At 49.2% G+C, this 22,432-nt stretch overlaps 2 protein-coding genes across 2 annotated transcripts; one reads left to right on the forward strand and one right to left on the reverse strand.

The window, feature by feature from the left end:
* Positions 1 to 20,352: 20,352 nt before the first annotated feature.
* On the reverse strand, positions 20,353 to 21,064 carry LOC128297984 (50S ribosomal protein L27). The gene is made up of 3 exons (XM_053033705.1): positions 20,967 to 21,064; positions 20,735 to 20,898; positions 20,353 to 20,666 (listed from the first exon to the last, which is right to left on the reverse strand). Exons 1-3 carry the CDS (start codon positions 21,028 to 21,030, stop codon positions 20,463 to 20,465), a joined length of 432 nt encoding a protein of 143 aa, XP_052889665.1. The 5' UTR covers positions 21,031 to 21,064; the 3' UTR covers positions 20,353 to 20,462.
* Positions 21,065 to 21,247: 183 nt separating this feature from the next.
* LOC128298331 (ADP-ribosylation factor-like protein 16) lies at positions 21,248 to 21,953 on the forward strand. The gene is made up of 2 exons (XM_053034080.1): positions 21,248 to 21,572; positions 21,637 to 21,953. Exons 1-2 carry the CDS (start codon positions 21,248 to 21,250, stop codon positions 21,864 to 21,866), a joined length of 555 nt encoding a protein of 184 aa, XP_052890040.1. The 3' UTR covers positions 21,867 to 21,953.
* Positions 21,954 to 22,432: the final 479 nt, after the last annotated feature.

The following is a 22,432-nucleotide window of genomic DNA, read 5'->3' on the forward strand; positions in this document are numbered from 1 at the left end:
TGTAAATGTGCAAGTGTAAATGTGACGAAATGATCGCAAGTGTCTTCACAATGACCGAAGAGATCGGCCCAGAAATTCATGGATTTCTTGACGCACGGACAACCGATCTCCACTTGGAGCATCAAACTTAATACGCGAAAATCAAGCGAACGATCGAAATTCACATTAATATGTGCAGGGCCACGAGAGTTGACAAAATGCTGACTAATTTGTAAAAATGACCAAATCAGCTGGTCAACTGTGAAAACCACTATACCGTAGCCGCGCACACAATTGTTTTCAGATTTTCGATACCAGGAGAGCATGTTTTTCAAGAGGTGGAATAAATTTGCGCTACAGGTGAAATAACCTGCAGCGTGGAATAAATTTGCCCAGCAATATTGCATTGCGTACTATCAAACCCGTGAGAGTGTTCACTAGTTTAAGAAAAATGGATGAAACGGAGAGCATCCTTCATTTCGCTCAAACTTTCCATGGGCTGGTACGAAATTCCATACAAAACCAGCTGTTTTCAGATTTCCGATACCAGGAATGCATCCACGGACGAGGTAGCACCTTGTACAGTAATTTTGCTCGAAAACCGCCTAAAGGTATGCAATGTTTAAACACTATTTTTCCCGTTGGTCGTGAAAACTTTCTTCGAAAAGAGCCGAAAGGTATGCAATATTAAAACACTATTTTTCCCGTTGGTCGTGAAAAATTTCTTCGAAAACCACCGAAAGATATGCAATGTTTAAACACTAACTTTCCATACAAACCAGCTGTTTTCAGATTTCCGATACCAGGAGAGCATGTTTTTCAAGAGGTAACACCTGGTACCAGCAGAGCAAGATGGCGCCCAACAATTTATGAAAAGTTTCATGAAATTATTTCATGAAATATTTCCGCCATCTTGGCCGCCATCTTGGCCGCCATCTTGTCCGCCATCTTGGCCGCCATCTTGGCCGCCATCTTGTGTCCGCCATCTTGTCCGCCATCTTGGCCGCCATCTAGGCCGCCATCTTGTGTCCGCCATCTTGGCCGCCATCTTGTCCGCCATCTTGTGTCCGCCATCTTGTGTCCGCCATCTTGGCCGCCATCTTGGCCGCCATATTAGCCGCCATCTTGGCCGCCATCTTGGTCGCCTTCTTGCGTCCGCCATCTTGGCCGCCATCTTGTGTCTACCATCTTGGCCGCCATCTTTTCCGCCATCTTGTCCGCCATCTTGTGTCCGCCATCTTGGCCGCCATCTTGTCCGCCATCTTGTGTCCGCCATCTTCTCCGCCATCTTGGCCGCCATCTTGTCCGCCATCTTGTGTCCGCCATCTTGTGTCCGCCATCTTGTGTCCGCCATCTTGGCCACCATCTTGTCCGCCATCTTGGCCGCCATCTTGGCCGCCATCTTGTGTCCGCCATCTTGGCCGCCATCTTGTGTCCGCCATCTTGTCCGCCATCTTGTCCGCCATCTTGGCCGCCATCTTGTGTCCGCCATCTTGGCTGCCATCTTGGCTGCCATCTTGGCCGCCATCTTGTGTCCGCCATCTTGTGTCCGCCATCTTGTGTCCGCCATCTTGGTCGCCATCTTGTCCGCCATCTTGTATCCGCCATCTTGGCCGCCATCTTGGCCGCCATCTTGGCCGCCATCTTTTCCGCCATCTTGTCCGCCATCTTGTGTCCGCCATCTTGGCCGCCATCTTGTCCGCCATTTTGTGTCCGCCATCTTCTCCGCCATCTTGGCCGCCATCTTGTCCGCCATCTTGTGTCCGCCATCTTGGCCGCCATCTTGTGTCCGCCATCTTGTGTCCGCCATCTTGGCCACCATCTTGTCCACCATCTTGGCCGCCATCTTGGCCGCCATCTTGTGTCCGCCATCTTATCCGCCATCTAGGCCGCCATCTTGTGTCCGCCATCTTGGCCGCCATCTTGTGTCCGCCATCTTGGCCGCCATCTTGGCCGCCATCTTGGCCGCCATCTTGTCCGCCATCTTGTCCGCCATCTTGGCCGCCATCTTGCGTCCGCCATCTTGTCCGCCATCTTGGCCGCCATCTTGTGTCCGCCATCTTTTCCGCCATCTTGGCCGCCATCTTGTCCGCCATCTTGTCCGCCATCTTGTGTCCGCCATCTTGGCCGCCATCTTGTGTCCGCCATCTTGGCCACCATCTTGTCCGCCATCTTGGCCGCCATCTTGTGTCCGCCATCTTGGCCGCCATCTTGTGTCCGCCATCTTGTCCGCCATCTTGGCCGCCATCTTGTGTCGGCCATCTTGTCCGCCATCTTGGCCGCCATCGTATGTCCGCCATCTTGGTCGCCATCTTCTGCCATCTTGGCTGCCATCTTGGCTGCCATCTTGGCCGCCATCTTGGCCGCCATCTTGTGTCCGCCATCTTGTCCGCCATCTTGGCCGCCATCTTGTGTCCGCCATCTTGGCCGCCATCTTGGCCGCCATCTTGTGTCCGCCATCTTGGTCGCCATCTTGGCCGCCATCTTGGCCGCCATCTTGTGTCCGCCATCTTGTCCGCCATCTTGTCCGCCATCTTGTGTCCGCCATCTTGGCCGCCATCTTGCGTCTGCCATCTTGGCCGCCATCTTGTCCGCCATCTTGGCCGCCATCTTGTCCGCCATCTTGGCCGCCATCTTGTCCACCATCTTGGCCGCCATCTTGGCCGCCATCTTGTACGCCATCTTGGCCGCCATCTTGTGTCCGCCATCTTGGCCGCCATCTTGTGTCCGCCATCTTGTGTCCGCCATCTTGGCCGCCATCTTGTCCGCCATCTTGTCCGCCATCTTGGCCGCCATCTTGGCCGCCATCGTGGTCGCCAACTTGCGTCCGTCATCTAGGCCGCCATCTTGCGTCCGCCATCTTGGCCGCCATCTTGTGTCCGCCATCTTGGCCGCCATCTTGTCCGCCGTCTTGTGTCCGCCATCTAGTCTGCCATCTTGTCCGCCATTTTGGCCGCCATCTTGGCCGCCATCTTGTCCGCCATCTTGGCCGCCATCTTGGATGCCATCTTGTGTCCGCCATCTTGTCCGCCATCTTGGCCGCCATCTTGTCCGCCATCTTGTCCGCCATCTTGTCCACCATCTTGTGTCCGCCATCTTGTCCGCCATCTTGGCCGCCATCTTGTCCGACATCTTGGCCGCCATCTTGTCCGCCATCTTGTCCGCCATCTTGTCCACCATCTTGGCCGCCATCTTGTGTTCGCCATCTTGGCCGCCATCTTGTCCGCCATCTTGGCCGCCATCTTGTCCGCCATCTTGCGTCCGCCATCTTGTCCGCCATCTTGTGTCCGCCATCTTGGCCGCCATCTTGGCCGCCATCTTGTGTCCGCCATCTTGGCCGCCATCTTGTGTCCGCCATCTTGGCCGCCATCTTGGCCGCCATCTTAGCCGCCATCTTGGCCACCATCTTGTGTCCGCCATCTTGTGTCCGCCATCTTGTCCGCCATCTTGTGGCCGCCATCTTGGCCGCCATCTTGTGTCCGCCATCTTGGGTGCCATCTTGTGTCCGCCATCTTGGCCGCCATCTTGTGTCCGCCATCTTGGCCGCCATTTTGTGTCCGCCATTTGTCCGCCATCTTGGCCGCCATCTTGTCCGCCATCTTGGCTGCCATCTTGGCCGCCAACTTGTGTCCGCCATCTTGTGTTCGCCATCTTGTGTCCGCCATCTTGGTCGCCATCTTGGCCGCCATCTTGTATCCGCCATCTTGTCCGCCATCTTGGCCGCCATCTTGGCCACCATCTTGGCCGCCATCTTGTGTTCGCCATCTTTTCCGCCATCTTGGCCGCCATCTTGTCCGCCATATTGGCCGCCATCTTGTGTTCGCCATCTTGGCCGCCATCTTGTCCGCCATCTTGGCCGCCATCTTGTCCGCCATCTTGCATCCGCCATCTTGTCCGCCATCTTGGCCGCCATCTTGGCCGCCATCTTGTGTCCGCCATCTTGGCCGCCATCTTGGCCGCCATCTTGTGTCCGCCATCTTGTGTCCGCCATCTTGGCCGCCATCTTGTGTCCGCCATCTTGGCCGCCATCTTGTGTCCGCCATCTTGGCCGCCATCTTGGCCGCCATCTTGTCCGCCGTCTTGTGTCCGCCATCTTGTCCGCCATTTTGACCGCCATCTTGGCCGCCATCTTGTCCGCCATCTTGTCCGCCATCTTGGCCGCCATCTTGGATGCCATCTTGTGTCCGCCATCTTGTCCGCCATCTTGGCCGCCATCTTGTCCGCCATCTTGTGTCCGCCGTTTGGTCCGCCATCTTGTGTCCGCCATCTTGTCCGCCATCTTGGCCGCCATCTTGTCCGACATCTTGGCCGCCATCTTGTCCGCCATCTTGGCCGCCATCTTGTGTCCGCCATCTTGTGTCCGCCATCTTGTCCGCCATCTTGTGTCCGCCATCTTGGCCGCCATCTTGTCCGCCATCTTGGCCGCCATCTTAACCGCCATCTTTTCCGCCATCTTGTGTCCGCCATCTTGGCCGCCATCTTGTCCGCCATCTTGGCCGCCATCTTTTCCGCCATCTTTTTCGCCATCTTGTGTCCGCCATCTTGTCTGCCATCTTGTCCGCCATTTTGGCCGCCATCTTGGCCGCCATCTTGTCCGCCATCTTGGCCGCCATCTTTTCCGCCATCTTGTGTCCGCCATCTTGCGTCCGCCATCTTGTCCGACATCTTGGCCGCCATCTTGTCCGCCATCTTGTCCGCCATCTTGGCCGCCATCTTGTGTCCGCCATCTTGTCCGCCATCTTGTGTCCGCCATCTTGTCCGCCATCTTGTCCGCCATCTTGGCCGCCATCTTGTCCGCCGTCTTGTGTCCGCCATCTTGTCCGCTATTTTGACCGCCATCTTGGCCGCCATCTTGTCCGCCATCTTGGCCGCCATCTTGGATGCCATCTTGTGTCCGCCATCTTGTCCGCCATCTTGGCCACCATCTCGGCCGCCATCTTGTCCGCCATCTTGGCCGCCATCTTGTCCGCCATCTTGGCCGCCATCTTGTCCGCCATCTTGGCCGCCATCTTGTGTCCGCCATCTTGGCCGCCATCTTGTGTCCGCCATCTTGTCCGCCATCTTGGCCGCCATCTTGGCCGCCATCTTGTGTCCGCCATCTTGGCCGCCATCTTGTGTCCGCCATCTTGTCCGCCATCTTGGCCGCCATCTTGGCCACCATCTTGGCCGCCATCTTGTCCGACATCTTGGCCGCCATCTTGGCCGCCATCTTGTGTTCGCCATCTTGGCCGCCATCTTGTCCGCCATCTTGGCCGCCATCTTGTCCGCCATCTTGCATCCGCCATCTTGTCCGCCATCGTGGCCGCCATCTTGTGTCCGCCATCTTGGCCGCCATCTTGTGTCCGCCATCTTGGCCGCCATCTTGTGTCCGCCATCTTGGCCGCCATCTTGGCCGCCATCTTGTGTCCGCCATCTTGGCCGCCATCTTGTGTCCGCCATCTTGGCCGCCATCTTGTGTCCGCCATCTTGGCCGCCATCTTGTGTCCGCCATCTTGGCCGCCATCTTGTCCGCCGTCTTGTGTCCGCCATCTTGTCCGCTATTTTGACCGCCATCTTGGCCGCCATCTTGTCCGCCATCTTGGCCGCCATCTTGGATGCCATCTTGTGTCCGCCATCTTGTCCGCCATCTTGGCCACCATCTTGGCCGCCATTTTGTGTCCGCCATTTGGTCCGCCATCTTGTGTCCGCCATCTTGTCCGCCATCTTGGCCGCCATCTTGTCCGACATCTTGGCCGCCATCTTGTCCGCCATCTTGTCCGCCATCTTGGCCGCCATCTTGTGTCCGCCATCTTGTGTCCGCCATCTTGTCCGCCATCTTGGCCGCCATCTTGTGTCCGCCATCTTGGCCGCCATCTTGTCCGCCATCTTGGCCGCCATCTTAACCGCCATCTTGTCCGCCATCTTGGCCGCCATCTTGTCCGCCATCTTGGCCGCCATCTTGTCCGCCATCTTTTTCGCCATCTTGTGTCCGCCATCTTGTCTGCCATCTTGTCCGCCATCTTGGCCGCCATCTTGTCTGCCATCTTGGCCGCCATCTTTTCCGCCATCTTGTGTCCGCCATCTTGTCCGCCATCTTGACCGCCATCTTGTGTCCGCCATCTTGTCCGCCATCTTGGCCGCCATCTTGGCCGCCATCTTGGCCGCCATCTTGGCCGCCATCTTGGCCGCCATCTTAGCCGCCATCTTGTGTCCGCCATCTTGGCCGCCATCTTGTCCGCCATCTTGTCCGCCATCTTGCGTCCGCCATCTTGTGTTCGCCATCTTGGCCGCCATCTTGTCCGCCATCTTGGCCGCCATCTTATCCGCCATCTTGGCCGCCATCTTGTGTCCGCCATCTTGGCCGCCGTCTTGTGTCCGCCATCTTGTCCACCATCTTGGCCGCCATCTTGTCCGCCATCTTGGCCGCCATCTTGTCCGCCATCTTGGCCGCCATCTTGTGTCCGCCATCTTGGCCGCCATCTTGTGTCCGCCATCTTGTCCGCCATCTTGGCCGCCATCTTGTCCGCCATCTTGGCCGCCATCTTGCGTCCGCCATCTTGGCCGCCATCTTGGCCGCCATCTTGTCCGCCATCTTGGCCGCCATCTTGTCCGCCATCTTGCGTCCGCCATCTTGTCCGCCATCTTGGCCGCCATCTTGTGTCCGCCACCTTTTCCGCCATCTTGGCCGCCATCTTGTGTACGCCATCTTGGCTGCCATCTTGGCCGCCATCTTGGCCGCCATCTTGTCCGCCATCTTGCATCCGCCATCTTGTCCGCCATCTTGGCCGCCATCTTGTGTCCGCCATCTTGGCCGCCATCTTGTGTCCGCCATCTTGTCCGCCATCTTGGCCGCCATCTTGTCCGCCATCTTGTCCGCCATCTTGGCCGCCACCTTGTGTCCGCCATCTTGGCCGCCATCTTGTGTCCGCCATCTTGGCCGCCATCTTGTCCGCCGTCTTGTGTCCGCCATCTTGTCCGCCATTTTGACCGCCATCTTGGCCGCCATCTTGTCCGCCATCTTGTCCGCCATCTTGTCCGCCATCTTGGCCGCCATCTTGGATGCCATCTTGTGTCCGCCATCTTGTCCGCCATCTTGGCCGCCATCTTGTCCGCCATCTTGTGTCCGCCATTTGGTCCGCCATCTTGTGTCCGCCATCTTGTCCGCCATCTTGTCCGACATCTTGGCCGCCATTTTGTCCGCCATCTTGTCCGCCATCTTGGCCGCCATCTTGTGTCCGCCATCTTGGCCGCCATCTTGTGTCCGCCATCTTGGCCGCCATCTTGTGTCCGCCATCTTGTCCACCATCTTGTCCGCCATCTTGGCCGCCATCTTGGCCGCCATCTTGGCCGCCATCTTGTGTCCGCCATCTTGTCCGCCATCTTGGCCGCCATCTTGTGTCCGCCATCTTGGCCGCCATCTTGTGTCCGCCATCTTGGCCGCCATCTTGGCCGCCATCTTGTCCGCCATCTTGTACGCCATCTTGGCCGCCATCTTGCGTCCGCCATCTTGTCCGCCATCTTGGCCGCCATCTTGTGTCCGCCATCTTTTCCGCCATCTTGGCCGCCATCTTGTCCGCCATCTTGTCCGCCATCTTGTGTCCGCCATCTTGGCCGCCATCTTGTGTCCGCCATCTTGGCCACCATCTTGTCCGCCATCTTGGCCGCCATCTTGTGTCCGCCATCTTGGCCGCCATCTTGTGTCCGCCATCTTGTCCGCCATCTTGTCCGCCATCTTGGCCGCCATCTTGTGTCCGCCATCTTGGCCGCCATCTTGGCCGCCATCTTGTCTGCCATCTTGGCCGCCATCTTGTCCGCCATCTTGGTCGCCATCTTGGATGCCATCTTGTGTCCGCCATCTTGGCCGCCATCTTGACCGCCATCTTGGCCGCCCTCGTATGTCCGCCATCTTGGCCGCCATCTTCTGCCATCTTGGCTGCCATCTTGGCTGCCATCTTGGCCGCCATCTTGGCCGCCATCTTGTCCGCCATCTTGGCCGCCATCTTGTGTCCGCCATCTTGGCCGCCATCTTGGCCGCCATCTTGTGTCCGCCATCTTGCTCGCCATCTTGGCCGCCATCTTGGCCGCCATCTTGTGTCCGCCATCTTGTCCGCCATCTTGGCCGCCATCTTGTGTCCGCCATCTTGGCCGCCATCTTGCGTCTGCCATCTTGGCCGCCATCTTGTCCGCCATCTTGGCCGCCATCTTGTCCGCCATCTTGGCCGCCATCTTGTCCACCATCTTGGCCGCCATCTTGGCCGCCATCTTGTACGCCATCTTGGCCGCCATCTTGGCCGCCATCTTGTACGCCATCTTGGCCGCCATCTTGTGTCCGCCATCTTGGCCGCCATCTTGGCCGCCATCTTGTGTCCGCCATCTTGTGTCCGCCATCTTGGCCGCCATCTTGTCCGCCATCTTGTCCGCCATCTTGTCCGCCATCTTGGCCGCCATCTTGGCCGCCATCTTGTCCGACATCTTTTCCGCCATCTTGGCCGCCATCTTGGCCGCCATCTTGTGTTCGCCATCTTGGCCGCCATCTTGTCCGCCATCTTGGCCGCCATCTTGTCCGCCATCTTGTCCGCCATCTTGCATCCGCCATCTTGTCCGCCATCTTGGCCGCCATCTTGTGTCCGCCATCTTGTCCGCCATCTTGTGTCCGCCATCTTGGCCGCCATCTTGTGTCCGCCATCTTGGCCGCCATCTTGGCCGCCATCTTGTGTCCGCCATCTTGGCCGCCATCTTGTGTCCGCCATCTTGGCCGCCATCTTGTCCGCCGTCTTGTGTCCGCCCTCTTGTCCGCTATTTTGACCGCCATCTTGGCCGCCATCTTGTCCGCCATCTTGGCCGCCATCTTGGATGCCATCTTGTGTCCGCCATCTTGTCCGCCATCTTGTCCGCCATCTTGGCCGCCATCTTGTGTCCGCCATTTGGTCCGCCATCTTGTGTCCGCCATCTTGTCCGCCATCTTGGCCGCCATCTTGTCCGCCATCTTGCGTCCGCCATCTTGTCCGCCATCTTGGCCGCCATCTTGTGTCCGCCATCTTGGCCGCCATCTTGTGTCCGCCATCTTGTCCGCCATCTTGCGTCCGCCATCTTGGCCGCCATCTTGTGTCCGCCATCTTTTCCGCCATCTTGTGTCCGCCATCTTGGCCGCCATCTTGGCCGCCATCTTGTGTCCGCCATCTTGTCCGCCATCTTGGCCGCCATCTTGGCCGCCATCTTGTCCGCCATCTTGGCCGCCATCTTGTGTCCGCCATCTTGGCCGCCATCTTGTGTCCGCCATCTTGTCCGCCATCTTGGCCGCCATCTTGTCCGCCATCTTGCGTCTGCCAACTTGGCCACCATCTTGGCCGCCATCTTGTGTTCGCCATCTTTTCCGCCATCTTGGCCGCCATCTTGTGTCCGCCATCTTGGCCGCCATCTTGTGTTCGCCATCTTGGCCGCCATCTTGTCCGCCATCTTGGCCGCCATCTTGTCTGCCATCTTGTCCGCCATCGTGGCCGCCATCTTGTGTCCGCCATCTTGGCCGCCATCTTGTGTCCGCCATCTTGGCCGCCATCTTGTGTCCGCCATCTTGGCCGCCATCTTGTGTCCGCCATCTTGGCCGCCATCTTGTGTCCGCCATCTTGGCCGCCATCTTGGCCGCCATCTTAGCCGCCATCTTGTGTCCGCCATCTTGGCCGCCATTTTGTGTCCGCCATTTGTCCGCCATCTTGTCCGCCATCGTGGCCGCCATCTTGTGTCCGCCATCTTGGCCGCCATCTTGTGTCCGCCATCTTGGCCGCCATCTTGTGTCCGCCATCTTGGCCGCCATCTTGGCCGCCATCTTAGCCGCCATCTTGTGTCCGCCATCTTGTCCGCCATCTTGCGTCCGCCATCTTGTGGACGCCATCTTGGCCGCCATCTTGTGTCCGCCATCTTGGCCGCCATCTTGTGTCCGCCATCTTGTCCGCCATCTTGTGTCCGCCATCTTGGCCGCCATCTTGTGTTCGCCATCTTGGCCGCCATCTTGTCCGCCATCTTGGCCGCCATCTTGGCCGCCATCTTGTCCGCCATCTTGGCCGCCATCTTGGCTGCCATCTTGGCCGCCATCTTGTGTCCGCCATCTTGTGTCCGCCATCTTGTGTCCGCCATCTTGGTCGCCATCTTGTCCGCCATCTTGTATCCGCCATCTTGGCCGCCATCTTGGCCGCCATCTTGTCCGCCATCTTGGCCGCCATCTTGGCCACCATCTTGGCCGCCATCTTGGCCACCATCTTGGCCGCCATCTTGGCCGCCATCTTGCGTCCGCTAGCTTGTCCGCCATCTTGGCCGCCATCTTGGCCACCATCTTGGCCGCCATCTTGGCCGCCATCTTGTGTCCGCCATCTTGGCCGCCATCTTGTGTCCGCCATCTTGTCCGCCAGCTTGGCCGCCATCTTGTGTCCGCCATCTTGGCCGCCATCTTGGCCGCCATCATGTGTCCGCCATCTTGGCCGCCATCTTGGCCACCATTTTGGCCGCCATCTTGTGTTCGCCATCTTTTCCGCCATCTTGGCCGCCATCTTGTGTCCGCCATCTTGTGTCCGCCATCTTGGCCGCCATCTTGTGTTCGCCATCTTGGCCGCCATCTTGTCCGCCATCTTGGCCGCCATCTTGTCCGCCATCTTGTCCGCCATCTTGGCCGCCATCTTGTGTCCGCCATCTTGGTCGCCATCTTGTGTCCGCCATCTTGTCCGCCATCTTGTGTCCGCCATCTTGTGTCCGCCATCTTGGCCGCCATCTTGTGTCCGCCATCTTGGCCGCCATCTTGTCCGCCGTCTTGTGTCCGCCATCTTGTCTGCCATCTTGTCCGCCATTTTGGCCGCCATCTTGGCCGCCATCTTGTCCGCCATCTTGGCCGCCATCTTGGATGCCATCTTGTGTCCGCCATCTTGTCCGCCATCTTGGCCGCCATCTTGGCCGCCATCTTGTCCGCCATCTTGTGTCCGCCATCTTGTCCGCCATCTTGTCCGCCATCTTGTGTCCGCCATCTTGTCCGCCATCTTGGCCGCCATCTTGTCCGACATCTTGGCCGCCATCTTGTCCGCCATCTTGTCCGCCATCTTGGCCGCCATCTTGTGTCCGCCATCTTGTCCGCCATCTTGTCCGCCATCTTGTCCGCCATCTTGGCCGCCATCTTGTGTCCGCCATCTTGTCCGCCATCTTGGCCGCCATCTTGTGTCCGCCATCTTGTCCGCCATCTTGTCCGCCATCTTGTCCGCCATCTTGCGTCCGCCATCTTGTCCGCCATCTTGCGTCCGCCATCTTGTGTTCGCCATCTTGGCCGCCATCTTGGCCGCCATCTTGGCCGCCATCTTGCGTCCGCCATCTTGTCCGCCATCTTGGCCGCCATCTTGTGTCCGCCATCTTGGCCGCCATCTTGTGTCCGCCATCTTGGCCGCCATCTTGTGTCCGCCATCTTGGCCGCCATCTTAGCCGCCATCTTGGCCGCCATCTTGTGTCCGCCATCTTTTCCGCCATCTTGTGTCCGCCATCTTGTGTCCGCCATCTTGTCCGCCATCTTGCGTCCGCCATCTTGGCCGCCATCTTGTGTTCGCCATCTTGGCCGCCATCTTGTCCGCCATCTTGGCCGCCATCTTGTCCGCCATCTTGTCCGCCATCTTGGCCGCCATCTTGTGTCCGCCATCTTGGTCGCCATCTTGTGTCCGCCATCTTGTCCGCCATCTTGTGTCCGCCATCTTGTGTCCGCCATCTTGGCCGCCATCTTGTGTCCGCCATCTTGGCCGCCATCTTGTCCGCCGTCTTGTGTCCGCCATCTTGTCTGCCATCTTGTCCGCCATTTTGGCCGCCATCTTGGCCGCCATCTTGTCCGCCATCTTGGCCGCCATCTTGGATGCCATCTTGTGTCCGCCATCTTGTCCGCCATCTTGGCCGCCATCTTGGCCGCCATCTTGTCCGCCATCTTGTGTCCGCCATCTTGTCCGCCATCTTGTCCGCCATCTTGTGTCCGCCATCTTGTCCGCCATCTTGGCCGCCATCTTGTCCGACATCTTGGCCGCCATCTTGTCCGCCATCTTGTCCGCCATCTTGGCCGCCATCTTGTGTCCGCCATCTTGTCCGCCATCTTGTCCGCCATCTTGTCCGCCATCTTGGCCGCCATCTTGTGTCCGCCATCTTGTCCGCCATCTTGGCCGCCATCTTGTGTCCGCCATCTTGTCCGCCATCTTGTCCGCCATCTTGTCCGCCATCTTGCGTCCGCCATCTTGTCCGCCATCTTGCGTCCGCCATCTTGTGTTCGCCATCTTGGCCGCCATCTTGGCCGCCATCTTGGCCGCCATCTTATCCGCCATCTTGTGTCCGCCATCTTGGCCGCCATCTTGTGTCCGCCATCTTGGCCGCCGTCTTGTGTCCGCCATCTTGTCCGCCATCTTGGCCGCCGTCTTGTCCGCCATCTTGGCCGCCATCTTGTGTCCGCCATCTTGGCCGCCATCTTGTGTTCGCCATCTTGGCCGCCATCTTGTGTCCGCCATCTTGTCCGCCATCTTGGCCGCCATCTTGTCCGCCATCTTGTGTCCGCCATCTTGTCCGCCATCTTGGCCGCCATCTTGGCCGCCATCTTGTCCGCCATCTTGTGTCCGCCATCTTGGCCGCCATCTTGTGGCCGCCATCTTAGCCGCCATCTTGTGTCCGCCATCTTTTCCGCCATCTTGGCCGCCATCTTGGCCGCCATCTTGTGTTCGCCATCTTGGCCGCCATCTTGTCCGCCATCTTGGCCGCCATCTTGTGTCCGCCATCTTTTCCGCCATCTTGTCCGCCATCTTGTGTCCGCCATCTTGTCCGCCATCTTGGCCGCCATCTTGTCCGCCATCTTGTGTCCGCCATCTTGGCCGCCATCTTGTCCGCCATCTTGGCCGCCATCTTGGATGCCATCTCGATGGGGAAGGGGGGAGGGGGATGGAAGATGTTACCTCTTGAACAACATGCTCTCCTGGTATCGGAAATCTGAAAACAGCTGGTTTGTATGAAAAGTTAGTGTATAAACATTGCATACCTTACGGCGGAAAGTTGGTTGCAAAGTTAGTGTATAAACATTGCATATCTTGCGGCTGAAAACTGGTTGCAAAGTTAATGTATAAACATTGCATACCTTACGGCGCTAGTACCAGGAGCTACCTCTTCCGTGGATGCTCTCCTGGTACTATACATTCAAAAACTGGTAGTTTTCGAAGAAATTTTTCACGATCAACGGGAAAGTTAGTGTTTAAAAATTGCATACCTTTGGCGGTTTTTGAGCAAAATTTCTGCAAAATTTTACTCGATCAACGGGAAAGTTAGTGTTTAAATATTGCATACCTTTCGGCGGTTTTCGACCAAAATTGCTGTACAAGGAGCTACCTCTTCCGTGGATGCTTTCCTGGTATCGGAAATCGGAAAACAGCTGGTTTTGTATGGAATTTCGTACCAGCCGACGGAAAGTTTGAGCGAGATGAAGGATGCTTTCCGTTTTATTGATATTACTTATTAGCGATCGTTCTCACGTGTTTGATAGTATGCAATAGCAATTGTGATGGACAAATTTGTCCCAAGCTGCAGATGTCACCTCTGGAAAAACATGCTCTCCTGGTTTCGGAAATCTGAAAACAATTGTGTGCGCGGCTACGGTATTGTTGTTTTTCACAGTTGACCAGCTGATTTGGTCATTGGGCAAATTTGTCAGCATTTTGTCAACCCTCATAGCCCTACACATATTAATGTGAATTTCGATCGTTCGCTTGATTTTCGCGTATTAAGTTTGATGCTCCAAGTGGAGATCGGTTGTCCGTGCGTCAAGAAATCCGTGAATTCCTTGGCCGATCCCTTCGGTCATTGTGAAGACACTTGCGATCATTTTGTCACATTTACACTTGCACATTTAAAGAGACGAATGCCGTCGAAAGACGCAAAGTCTCTATAAGCCAAAACAACAACAACTTGCACATTTAAATAAATATGAAACACACTATGTGCTCCTCAGGCTCAATTTGGTAGTCAGTAGCAAATTATAGGGATACAACACCACAAAGCACTCACTAATTTTTCTCAAACAAACTGAGTTTTCAATGCAAGAAAACGAGACCGCTTTCAGCACGTACGATATCTGTTGTAAACGCAACGATCAATCGTTCTAATCTTAACAAACTACGATACGACGCCAGTCTAGGCAAACGTTATTCATAATGCAATCCAAAAGTAGGGACCGCCAGGTAAAAATGGTCTCGACACGCATGCAATAAAACAGCATAACATAAGTTGTCCTTCGTACGGACAACAAAAAACATAAGCGGAAATACCATAAGGGTGCTATCCCCGCACGCCGTAGCGTACAGGTAAATGCAATAAAACTGCGTACAGTTAAATGCATTTTTAAGAAACCGTCAGGTCTGAGTATAGGTAAAAATAGGGACCAGCGAAAAATAATATGGACCGACAGGAAAGACCGGCAAAAAAATAATATGGACGACGGATCCAAAATCCTAAAACAACATGAATCTAGGATTCTTCCTCCCACGCTCTTGACATTAACACACACTCACGGCGTGTGGGATAAGCACTAACGCTGTTAAGAATTTTTGATATATAAGAACATACATTGTAGAAATAGACACACTTCCAATCTAAAAACAACCGAGAGCAGTCGCGTCCGCGTTTCTTCATTCAAAAAAAAAAACACGACTTCGTGAATAAATCCGATCAGAGGATTACAATATCGCTAACAATGTTTAAGCAAGACTACTACGATAGGTTCTTCACTGAATACATTGTTTTTATATCAATGCATACTTGATTTCTTCAAGTATCTTTTTTCGTGTATTTTTTTAATTTAGATTAACGATTTCGCGGTGATGATCTTCAACCGTATGGATTTAGAATTGGAAATTTTAGAACATTTTCAGTCTTACAACGATGCAAATGTTACCGAGATTACAACAATGTAGTTTGAACAGTATTCTACAAGGGGATATGATGAAGTGTTTGGACAGTTTGGGATGGGTGGACATAATCTGGACTTACAATCCAGCTTCGATTAAGTAATAATCAAGAAAAATAGAACTGGTATTCCAAGAACCATGAGGTATGAAATATCAAACGGAAAAGAGAGTTCTAATGATTGCAATATGATTTTATTCATTTTCTATGACAATGCTAGCTATGTCGTAGTACACTGACAGCATTACCGGCTTGCAAACTTGCAGAAATTATGACAATCGAAATACTAAACACAATACTCCACCACAATACTGTTTCGAAACACGTAGGCTGGACATTTTCACGGTTCAATCGGTGAGAGAAAACAATACCACACCACGAGTATCGTAATGGCAATAGCTGGCAAATATTACGTAACGTTACGATGTATTCAACGAAGCACCTATCATAATAGTCTTGCTAAAACATTGCCGTGCGTGCTGAAAGCGGTCTCGTTTTTTGCATTGAAAACTCAGTTTGTTTGAGAAAAAAATAGTGAGTGCTTTGTGGTGCTGTATCCTTATAATTTGCTACTGAGTATCAAATTATGCCTGAGGAGCACATAGTGTGTTTCATATTGATGTAAATGTGCAAGTGTAAATGTGACGAAATGATCGCAAGTGTCTTCACAATGACCGAAGAGATCGGCCCAGAAATTCATGGATTTCTTGACGCACGGACAACCGATCTCCACTTGGAGCATCAAACTTAATACGCGAAAATCAAGCAAACGATCGAAATTCACATTAATATGTGCAGGGCCACGAGAGTTGACAAATTTGTCCAATGACCAAATCAACTGGTCAACTGTGAAAACCACTATACCGTTGCCGCGCACACAATTGTTTTCAGATTTTCGATACCAGGAGAGCATGTTTTTCAAGAGGTGGAATAAATTTGCGCTGCAGGTGAAATAACCTGCAGCGTGGAATAAATTTGCCCAGCAATATTGCATTGCGTACCGTGAGAGTGTTCACTAGTTTAAGAAAAATGGATGAAACGGAGAGCATCCTTCATTTCGCTCAAACTTTCCATGGGCTGGTACGAAATTCCATACAAAACCAGCTGTTTTCAGATTTCCGATACCAGGAATGCATCCACGGAAGAGGTAGCACCTTGTACAGTAATTTTGCTCGAAAACCGCCTAAAGGTATGTAATGTTTAAACACTATTTTTCCCGTTGGTCGTGAAAAATTTCTTCGAAAACCGCCGAAAGGTATGCAATGTTTAAACACTAACTTTCCCGTTGGTCGTGAAACATTTCTTCGAAAACTACCAGTCTTCGAATGTATAGTACCAGGAGAGCATGCACGGAAGAGGTAGCACCTGGTAATTTTGCCCGCCTAAAGGTATGCAATGTTTAAACACTAACTTTCCATACAAACCAGCTGTTTTCAGATTTCCGATACCAGGAGAGCATGTTTTTCAAGAGGTAACACCTGGTACCAGCAGAGCAAGATGGCGCCCAACAATTCATGAAAAGTTTCATGAAATTATTTCATGAAATATTTCATGAAACATTTCGTGAAAATTTCATGAAAATTTCATGAAATATTTCATGAAATATTTCATGAAACATTTCATGAAATATTTCATGAATGAAATTTTTATGAATGAAAATTTTATGAATGAAAATTTCATTCATAAAAATTTCATTCATAAAAATTTCATTCAAAAAAATTTCATTCATAAAAATTTCATTCATTAAATTTTCATTCATAAAAATTTCATTCATTAAATTTTCATTCATGAAAATTTCATTCATAAAATTTTCATTCATAAAAATTTCATTCATGAAAATTTCATTCTAAAATATTCATTCATAAAAATTTCATTCATAAAAAATTCATTCATAAAAATTTCATTCATGAAAATTTCATTCAAAAAAATTTCATTCATAAAAATTTCATTCATAAAAAATTCATTCATAAAAATTTCATTCATAAAAATTTCATTCATAAAAATTTCATTCATAAAATTTTCATTCATAAAATTTTCATTCATAAAAATTTCATTCATAAAAATTTCATTCATTAAATTTACATTCATGAAAATTTCATTCATTAAATTTTCATTCATGAAAATTTCATTCATAAAATTTTCATTCATGAAAATTTAATTCATAAAATTTTCATTCATAAAAATTTCATTCATGAAAATTTCATTCAAAAAATATTCATTCATAAAATTTCATTCATTAAAATTTCATTCATTAAATTTTCATTCATAAAATTTTCATTCATAAAAATTTCATTCATAATAATTTCATTCATAAAAATTTCATTCATAAAAATTTCATTCATAAAAATTTCATTCATAAAAATTTCATTCATAAAAATTTCATTCATAAAATTTTCATTCATAAAATTTTCATTCATAAAAATTTCATTCATGAAAATTTTATTCAAAAAAATTTCATTCATAAAAATTTCATTCATGAAAATTTCATTCAAAAAAATTTTATTCATAAAAATTTCATGCATTAAATTTTCATTCATAAAAATTTCATTCATTAAATTTTCATTCATGAAAATTTCATTCATAAAAAATTCATTCATAAAAATTTCATTCAAAAAATATTCATTCATAAAAATTTCATTAATAAAAAAATCATTCATAAAAATTTCATTCATGAAAATTTCATTCAAAAAAAATTTCATTCATAAAAATTTCATTCATAAAAAATTCATTCATAAAAATTTCATTCATAAAAATTTCATTCATTAAATTTTCATTCATAAAAATTTCATTCATAAAAATTTCATTCATGAAAATTTCATTCAAAAAATATTCATTCATAAAAATTTCATTCATGAAAATTTCATTCATAAAATTTTCATTCATGAAAATTTAATTCATAAAATTTTCATTCATAAAAATCTCATTCATGAAATATTTCATGAAATGTTCCATGAAATATTTCATGAAATTTTCATGAAATTTTCATGAAATGTTTCATGAAATATTTCATGAAATAATTTCATGAAACTTTTCATGAATTGTTGGGCGCCATCTTGCTCTGCTGGTACCAGGTGTTACCTCTTGAAAAACATGCTCTCCTGGTATCGGAAATCTGAAAACAGCTGGTTTGTATGGAAAGTTAGTGTTTAAACATTGCATACCTTTAGGCGGGCAAAATTACCAGGTGCTACCTCTTCCATGCATGCTCTCCTGGTACTATACATTCGAAAACTGGTAGTTTTCGAAGAAATGTTTCACGACCAACGGGAAAGTTAGTGTTTAAACATTGCATACCTTTCGGCGGTTTTCGAAGAAATTTTTCACGACCAACGGGAAAAATAGTGTTTAAATATTGCATACCTTTCGGCTCTTTTCGAAGAAATTTTTCACGACCAACGGGAAAAATAGTGTTTAAACATTACATACCTTTAGGCGGTTTTCGAGCAAAATTACTGTACAAGGTGCTACCTCTTCCGTGGATGCATTCCTGGTATCGGAAATCTGAAAACAGCTGGTTTTGTATGGAATTTCGTACCAGCCCATGGAAAGTTTGAGCGAAATGAAGGATGCTCTCCGTTTCATCCATTTTTCTTAAACTAGTGAACACTCTCACGGGTTTGATAGTACGCAATGCAATATTGCTGGGCAAATTTATTCCACGCTGCAGGTTATTTCACCTGCAGCGCAAATTTATTCCACCTCTTGAAAAACATGCTCTCCTGGTATCGAAAATCTGAAAACAATTGTGTGCGCGGCAACGGTATAGTGGTTTTCACAGTTGACCAGTTGATTTGGTCATTGGACAAATTTGTCAACTCTCGTGGCCCTGCACATATTAATGTGAATTTCGATCGTTCGCTTGATTTTCGCGTATGAAGTTTGATGCTCCAAGTTTAGGTCGGTTGTCCGTGCGTCAAGAAATCCAAGAATTTCTGGGCCGTTCTCGTCGGTCATTGTGAAGACCCTTGCGATCATTTCGTCACATTTACATCAGTATGAAACACACTACGTGCTCCTCATGCACAATTTGATAGTCAGTAGCAAATTATAAGTTTACAACACCACAAAGCTCTCACAAATTTTTCTCAAACAAACTGAGTTTTCAATGCAAAAAACGAGACCGCTTTCAGCACGCACGATATCGCCAACAATGTTTTAGCAAGACTACTATGATAGGTTCTTCACTGAATACATTATTTTTATATAAATGCATTAGATCAACGATTTCGCGGTGATGATCTTCAACCGTATGGATTTAGAATTGGAAATTTTAGAACAATTTCAGTCTTACAACGATGCAAATGTTACCGAGATTACAACAATGTAGTTTGAACAGTATTCTACAAGGGGATATGATGAAGTGTTTGGACAGTTTGGGATGGGTGGACATAAGCTGGACCTACAATCCAGCATCGATTAAGTAATAATCAAGAAAGACAGAAATGGTATTCCAAGAACCATGAGGTTGTAATATCAAACGGAAAAGACAGTTCTAATGATTGCAATATTATTTTATTCATTTTCTATGACAATGCTAGCTATGTCGTAGTAGACTGATAGATTGTGTCGGTTATAACATCATTACCGGCTTGCAAACTTGCAGAAATTGTGACAATCGAAATACTAAACACAATACTCCACCACACAACACTGTTTCGAAACACGTAAGCAGGACATTTTCACGGTTCCGTCGGTGAGAGAAAACAATACCACACCACGAGTATCGCAATGGCAATAGCTGGCGAATATTACGGAAGTGAAAACAAGCATGGTTTCCATACTAGCATCTAACGGTAGGATCATTTTTCGAAGATGAAAAAAATGAAAATCTTGAGGTCGAAAACCCCGTTGAAGAAATAGAATACATGAATAGGTTGAAGTAAAAGGGAATATAAGGGTTCACGGGGCGGACAGATGGTTCATCTTGAAATCAAAATAAAAAAACAAGATAAAAAATTTCATCTGTACCACCAAACCTCCGTACGCAGCACTGACTATCCTACGGGTAAATAAAGTAAAAAAAAAGCCAGAAATGGTAGGCTTTAACATCCTGAAGATGTCGTGCCGATAAAGAAGAAGGAGTTTGAGTACACTGCATACTTCTCTTGCGTAACCATGTAACCGGACCGATATAGCTAGTCAAATAGACACAAATGTTTTATAAAACCAAAGATATATATATAATATAAGGATATTTTCGATCAATTTCTTACCTTTTCAATTAGATTTTGTGCTATGCATTAACTCTGCTGTTAAATTTCGGAAAATCGTACAATCGACACAAATTTTTTGGGGCCCCCAACACGACGAGGCCCTAGGCGACCGCCTACTCCGCTTACTGTTTGATCCGCCGCAGGGCAAAATAATGCAACTCTAAAACTCGCTATTTATTACTTGAATGGTGACTGTACTGTTTTGTTCTGTTAACACAGATGACTAACCAAATATAACCAAATGAATGCAAACGCTTCAACGAAATTCATGCATGTGCACGACACGTGACTGTATTTATCCGAACTATTGATCGAGCTGTTTTACTAGTTACTCTGGGCAATCATTTACACTTCGTCGATCAGTTTAAATCGTTGATGTTGTGGTTCGGGTACTACGTTGAAAAACTTTTTGTAAATCGTTTGTCCTTCCCGGCCGGCGTAACACCGCTGTATCCACGTGTGATCCCAGTTTGGATCAATCTTTTCACAGCTAACATACACTTTGCCATGCTCCATTGCAAACAACGTTCCATTTTTACCGAAACCGACCTAGAATCATACGAGGAAGTTTGTGTTAAACGGGTACATTTCATCGACCGTACAGTGTTCTCACTCACATTCAGTCCGGGATGAAATCGAGTTGTGCGCTGTGTTACTAAGATCGTTCCAGCCGATACGTGATGGCCATCCTGCACCTTCCAGCCACGGTGTTTTGGGCGCGGATGTTTGGGAGGATTCCTCGAACTACCGCCCGTTTTCTTTGATGCATTTCTGACGATTGCTGTAATGGTAAATACGAATAGATTTACTTACTGTGAAGCTTTTCACACTTCAATGTCGAGTAATTACTTAAAAATGGATTCAGTCCTTGATTTAACCGAGTAAACAGTTGGGAATGCATCCTTCCACACATTTTGCACGAGAAATCACACAATTTCCCCCTGGCACCGGGTAAAATGAAACATTTACGTAAACATTGTCTGTACTGTCAAATCAAAGCCCCTTTGGGAACGCCATCGGAAAACCATTGCATCCCTTCGCCATGACAACGTCCAATGTGTTTATCGACCCATCGGGCAGAAAAGTCGATGAAGTGATATTCGAAACAAAATACATTTTGTGTTGGGGAAATGTCTTACCTGTGTCTAGGGCCAATGAGTGCGGGAAAAACACTGCTGCTCACCTGCTTGCAGAAGCCCGATTCCGTAAACTTTACGTCGCATTCCGTACCGAGCGTGGGAACCAACTTGTACACCATCAAGATACCACCGATCGTTATAGACGAAAAGGATGTTAATCAAAAGATTCCGCCACCGGGAAAACGTAAAGAGTTGGTGCAGGTGCGTGAGGTTGGTGGTTGTCTTGCACCGATCTGGCGTGACTATTTGATCAATCATGTGGAGAAGCTAATCTACGTGGTGGATACCTCAAACCTGTGTCAAATATCAGCCGCTGGTAAGGCCCCATTTGCGGTAAAGGTTTCCCATCTAATCGACGTTGGTGTTCGCTCGTTTTTCAGGCGTTCTTTTGTACTCGATGCTGGCCGAGCCAAGGTTACAAAAGACGAAATTTTTGCTGGTTCTTTCCAAAATGGACCTTGCATACCGGCAGATGCGTAACGAGGCGCTGCTTATGCTTCAAATGGAAAAGTTTCAAAAACAAATCCCACAGCATATCACGATCATACAGTTCAGTGCTATTACGAAAGAAGGAATCGACGAAGTATACGATTGGTTGGCAATGAATTAACAACCGTTTATCTGCCGACGAAAAAGTTTTAAATACGGTAAACTATTGAACAACAATTTAAATTTAGACAAATTATTCATCAAAAAATAAACATACAAGAGTTTGTCTCGAGTCAAAGACAAGCTCTGACAATTTTTTCTACTAGAAGCATATAGTTCCGATTTGTTTTAAAAGCTTACCAAAATAGTGCGAAAATACAGTTTTGTTATAATTTTTAAAGAAAACGAACAATACCCAATAAAAGATGATCAAGAGGCAACAAGACCGTGTTGAAAGACCGCCTCTACGTTCAATATTTGAATAAACCACGCAATGCGCGACAAAACGTTGGTTAATTTGAAGTACAAAGGAGATCGTTCTTTAGGAAGATTGACCTTAGAGCCCGGCTTGGTGCTCTAGGGTTTATTAAGAAGTCAATATTTGATCGTTATTCAATAAGGAAACTAATTTCTTTTCCAATAAACTATTGAGTTCGTTTTGAGAACTGTTTGAAACACACGGTATGTCGACTTTCTATCCAAGGTGTTGAGATGCACGATATGAATTTCAATGATGACTTTTTGAAA

Source organism: Anopheles moucheti, chromosome 2, assembly GCF_943734755.1.
Source record: "Anopheles moucheti chromosome 2, idAnoMoucSN_F20_07, whole genome shotgun sequence".
Taxonomy (NCBI): domain Eukaryota; kingdom Metazoa; phylum Arthropoda; class Insecta; order Diptera; family Culicidae; genus Anopheles; species Anopheles moucheti.

Bases quoted from the DNA above. Each gene is read 5' to 3' on its own strand.
- LOC128297984 (XM_053033705.1), bottom strand. From the start codon at position 21,030: ATGTGTGGAAGGATGCATTCCCAACTGTTTACTCGGTTAAATCAAGGA. The intron at 20,899-20,966 runs GTAATTACTCGA...TTACCATTACAG, and splicing joins AGGACTGAATCCATTTTTAA to CAATCGTCAGAAATGCATCA. The intron at 20,667-20,734 runs GTGAGTGAGAAC...GTATGATTCTAG, and splicing joins GATTTCATCCCGGACTGAAT to GTCGGTTTCGGTAAAAATGG.
- LOC128298331 (XM_053034080.1), top strand. From the start codon at position 21,248: ATGTCTTACCTGTGTCTAGGGCCAATGAGTGCGGGAAAAACACTGCTG. The intron at 21,573-21,636 runs GTAAGGCCCCAT...CTCGTTTTTCAG, and splicing joins GTGTCAAATATCAGCCGCTG to GCGTTCTTTTGTACTCGATG.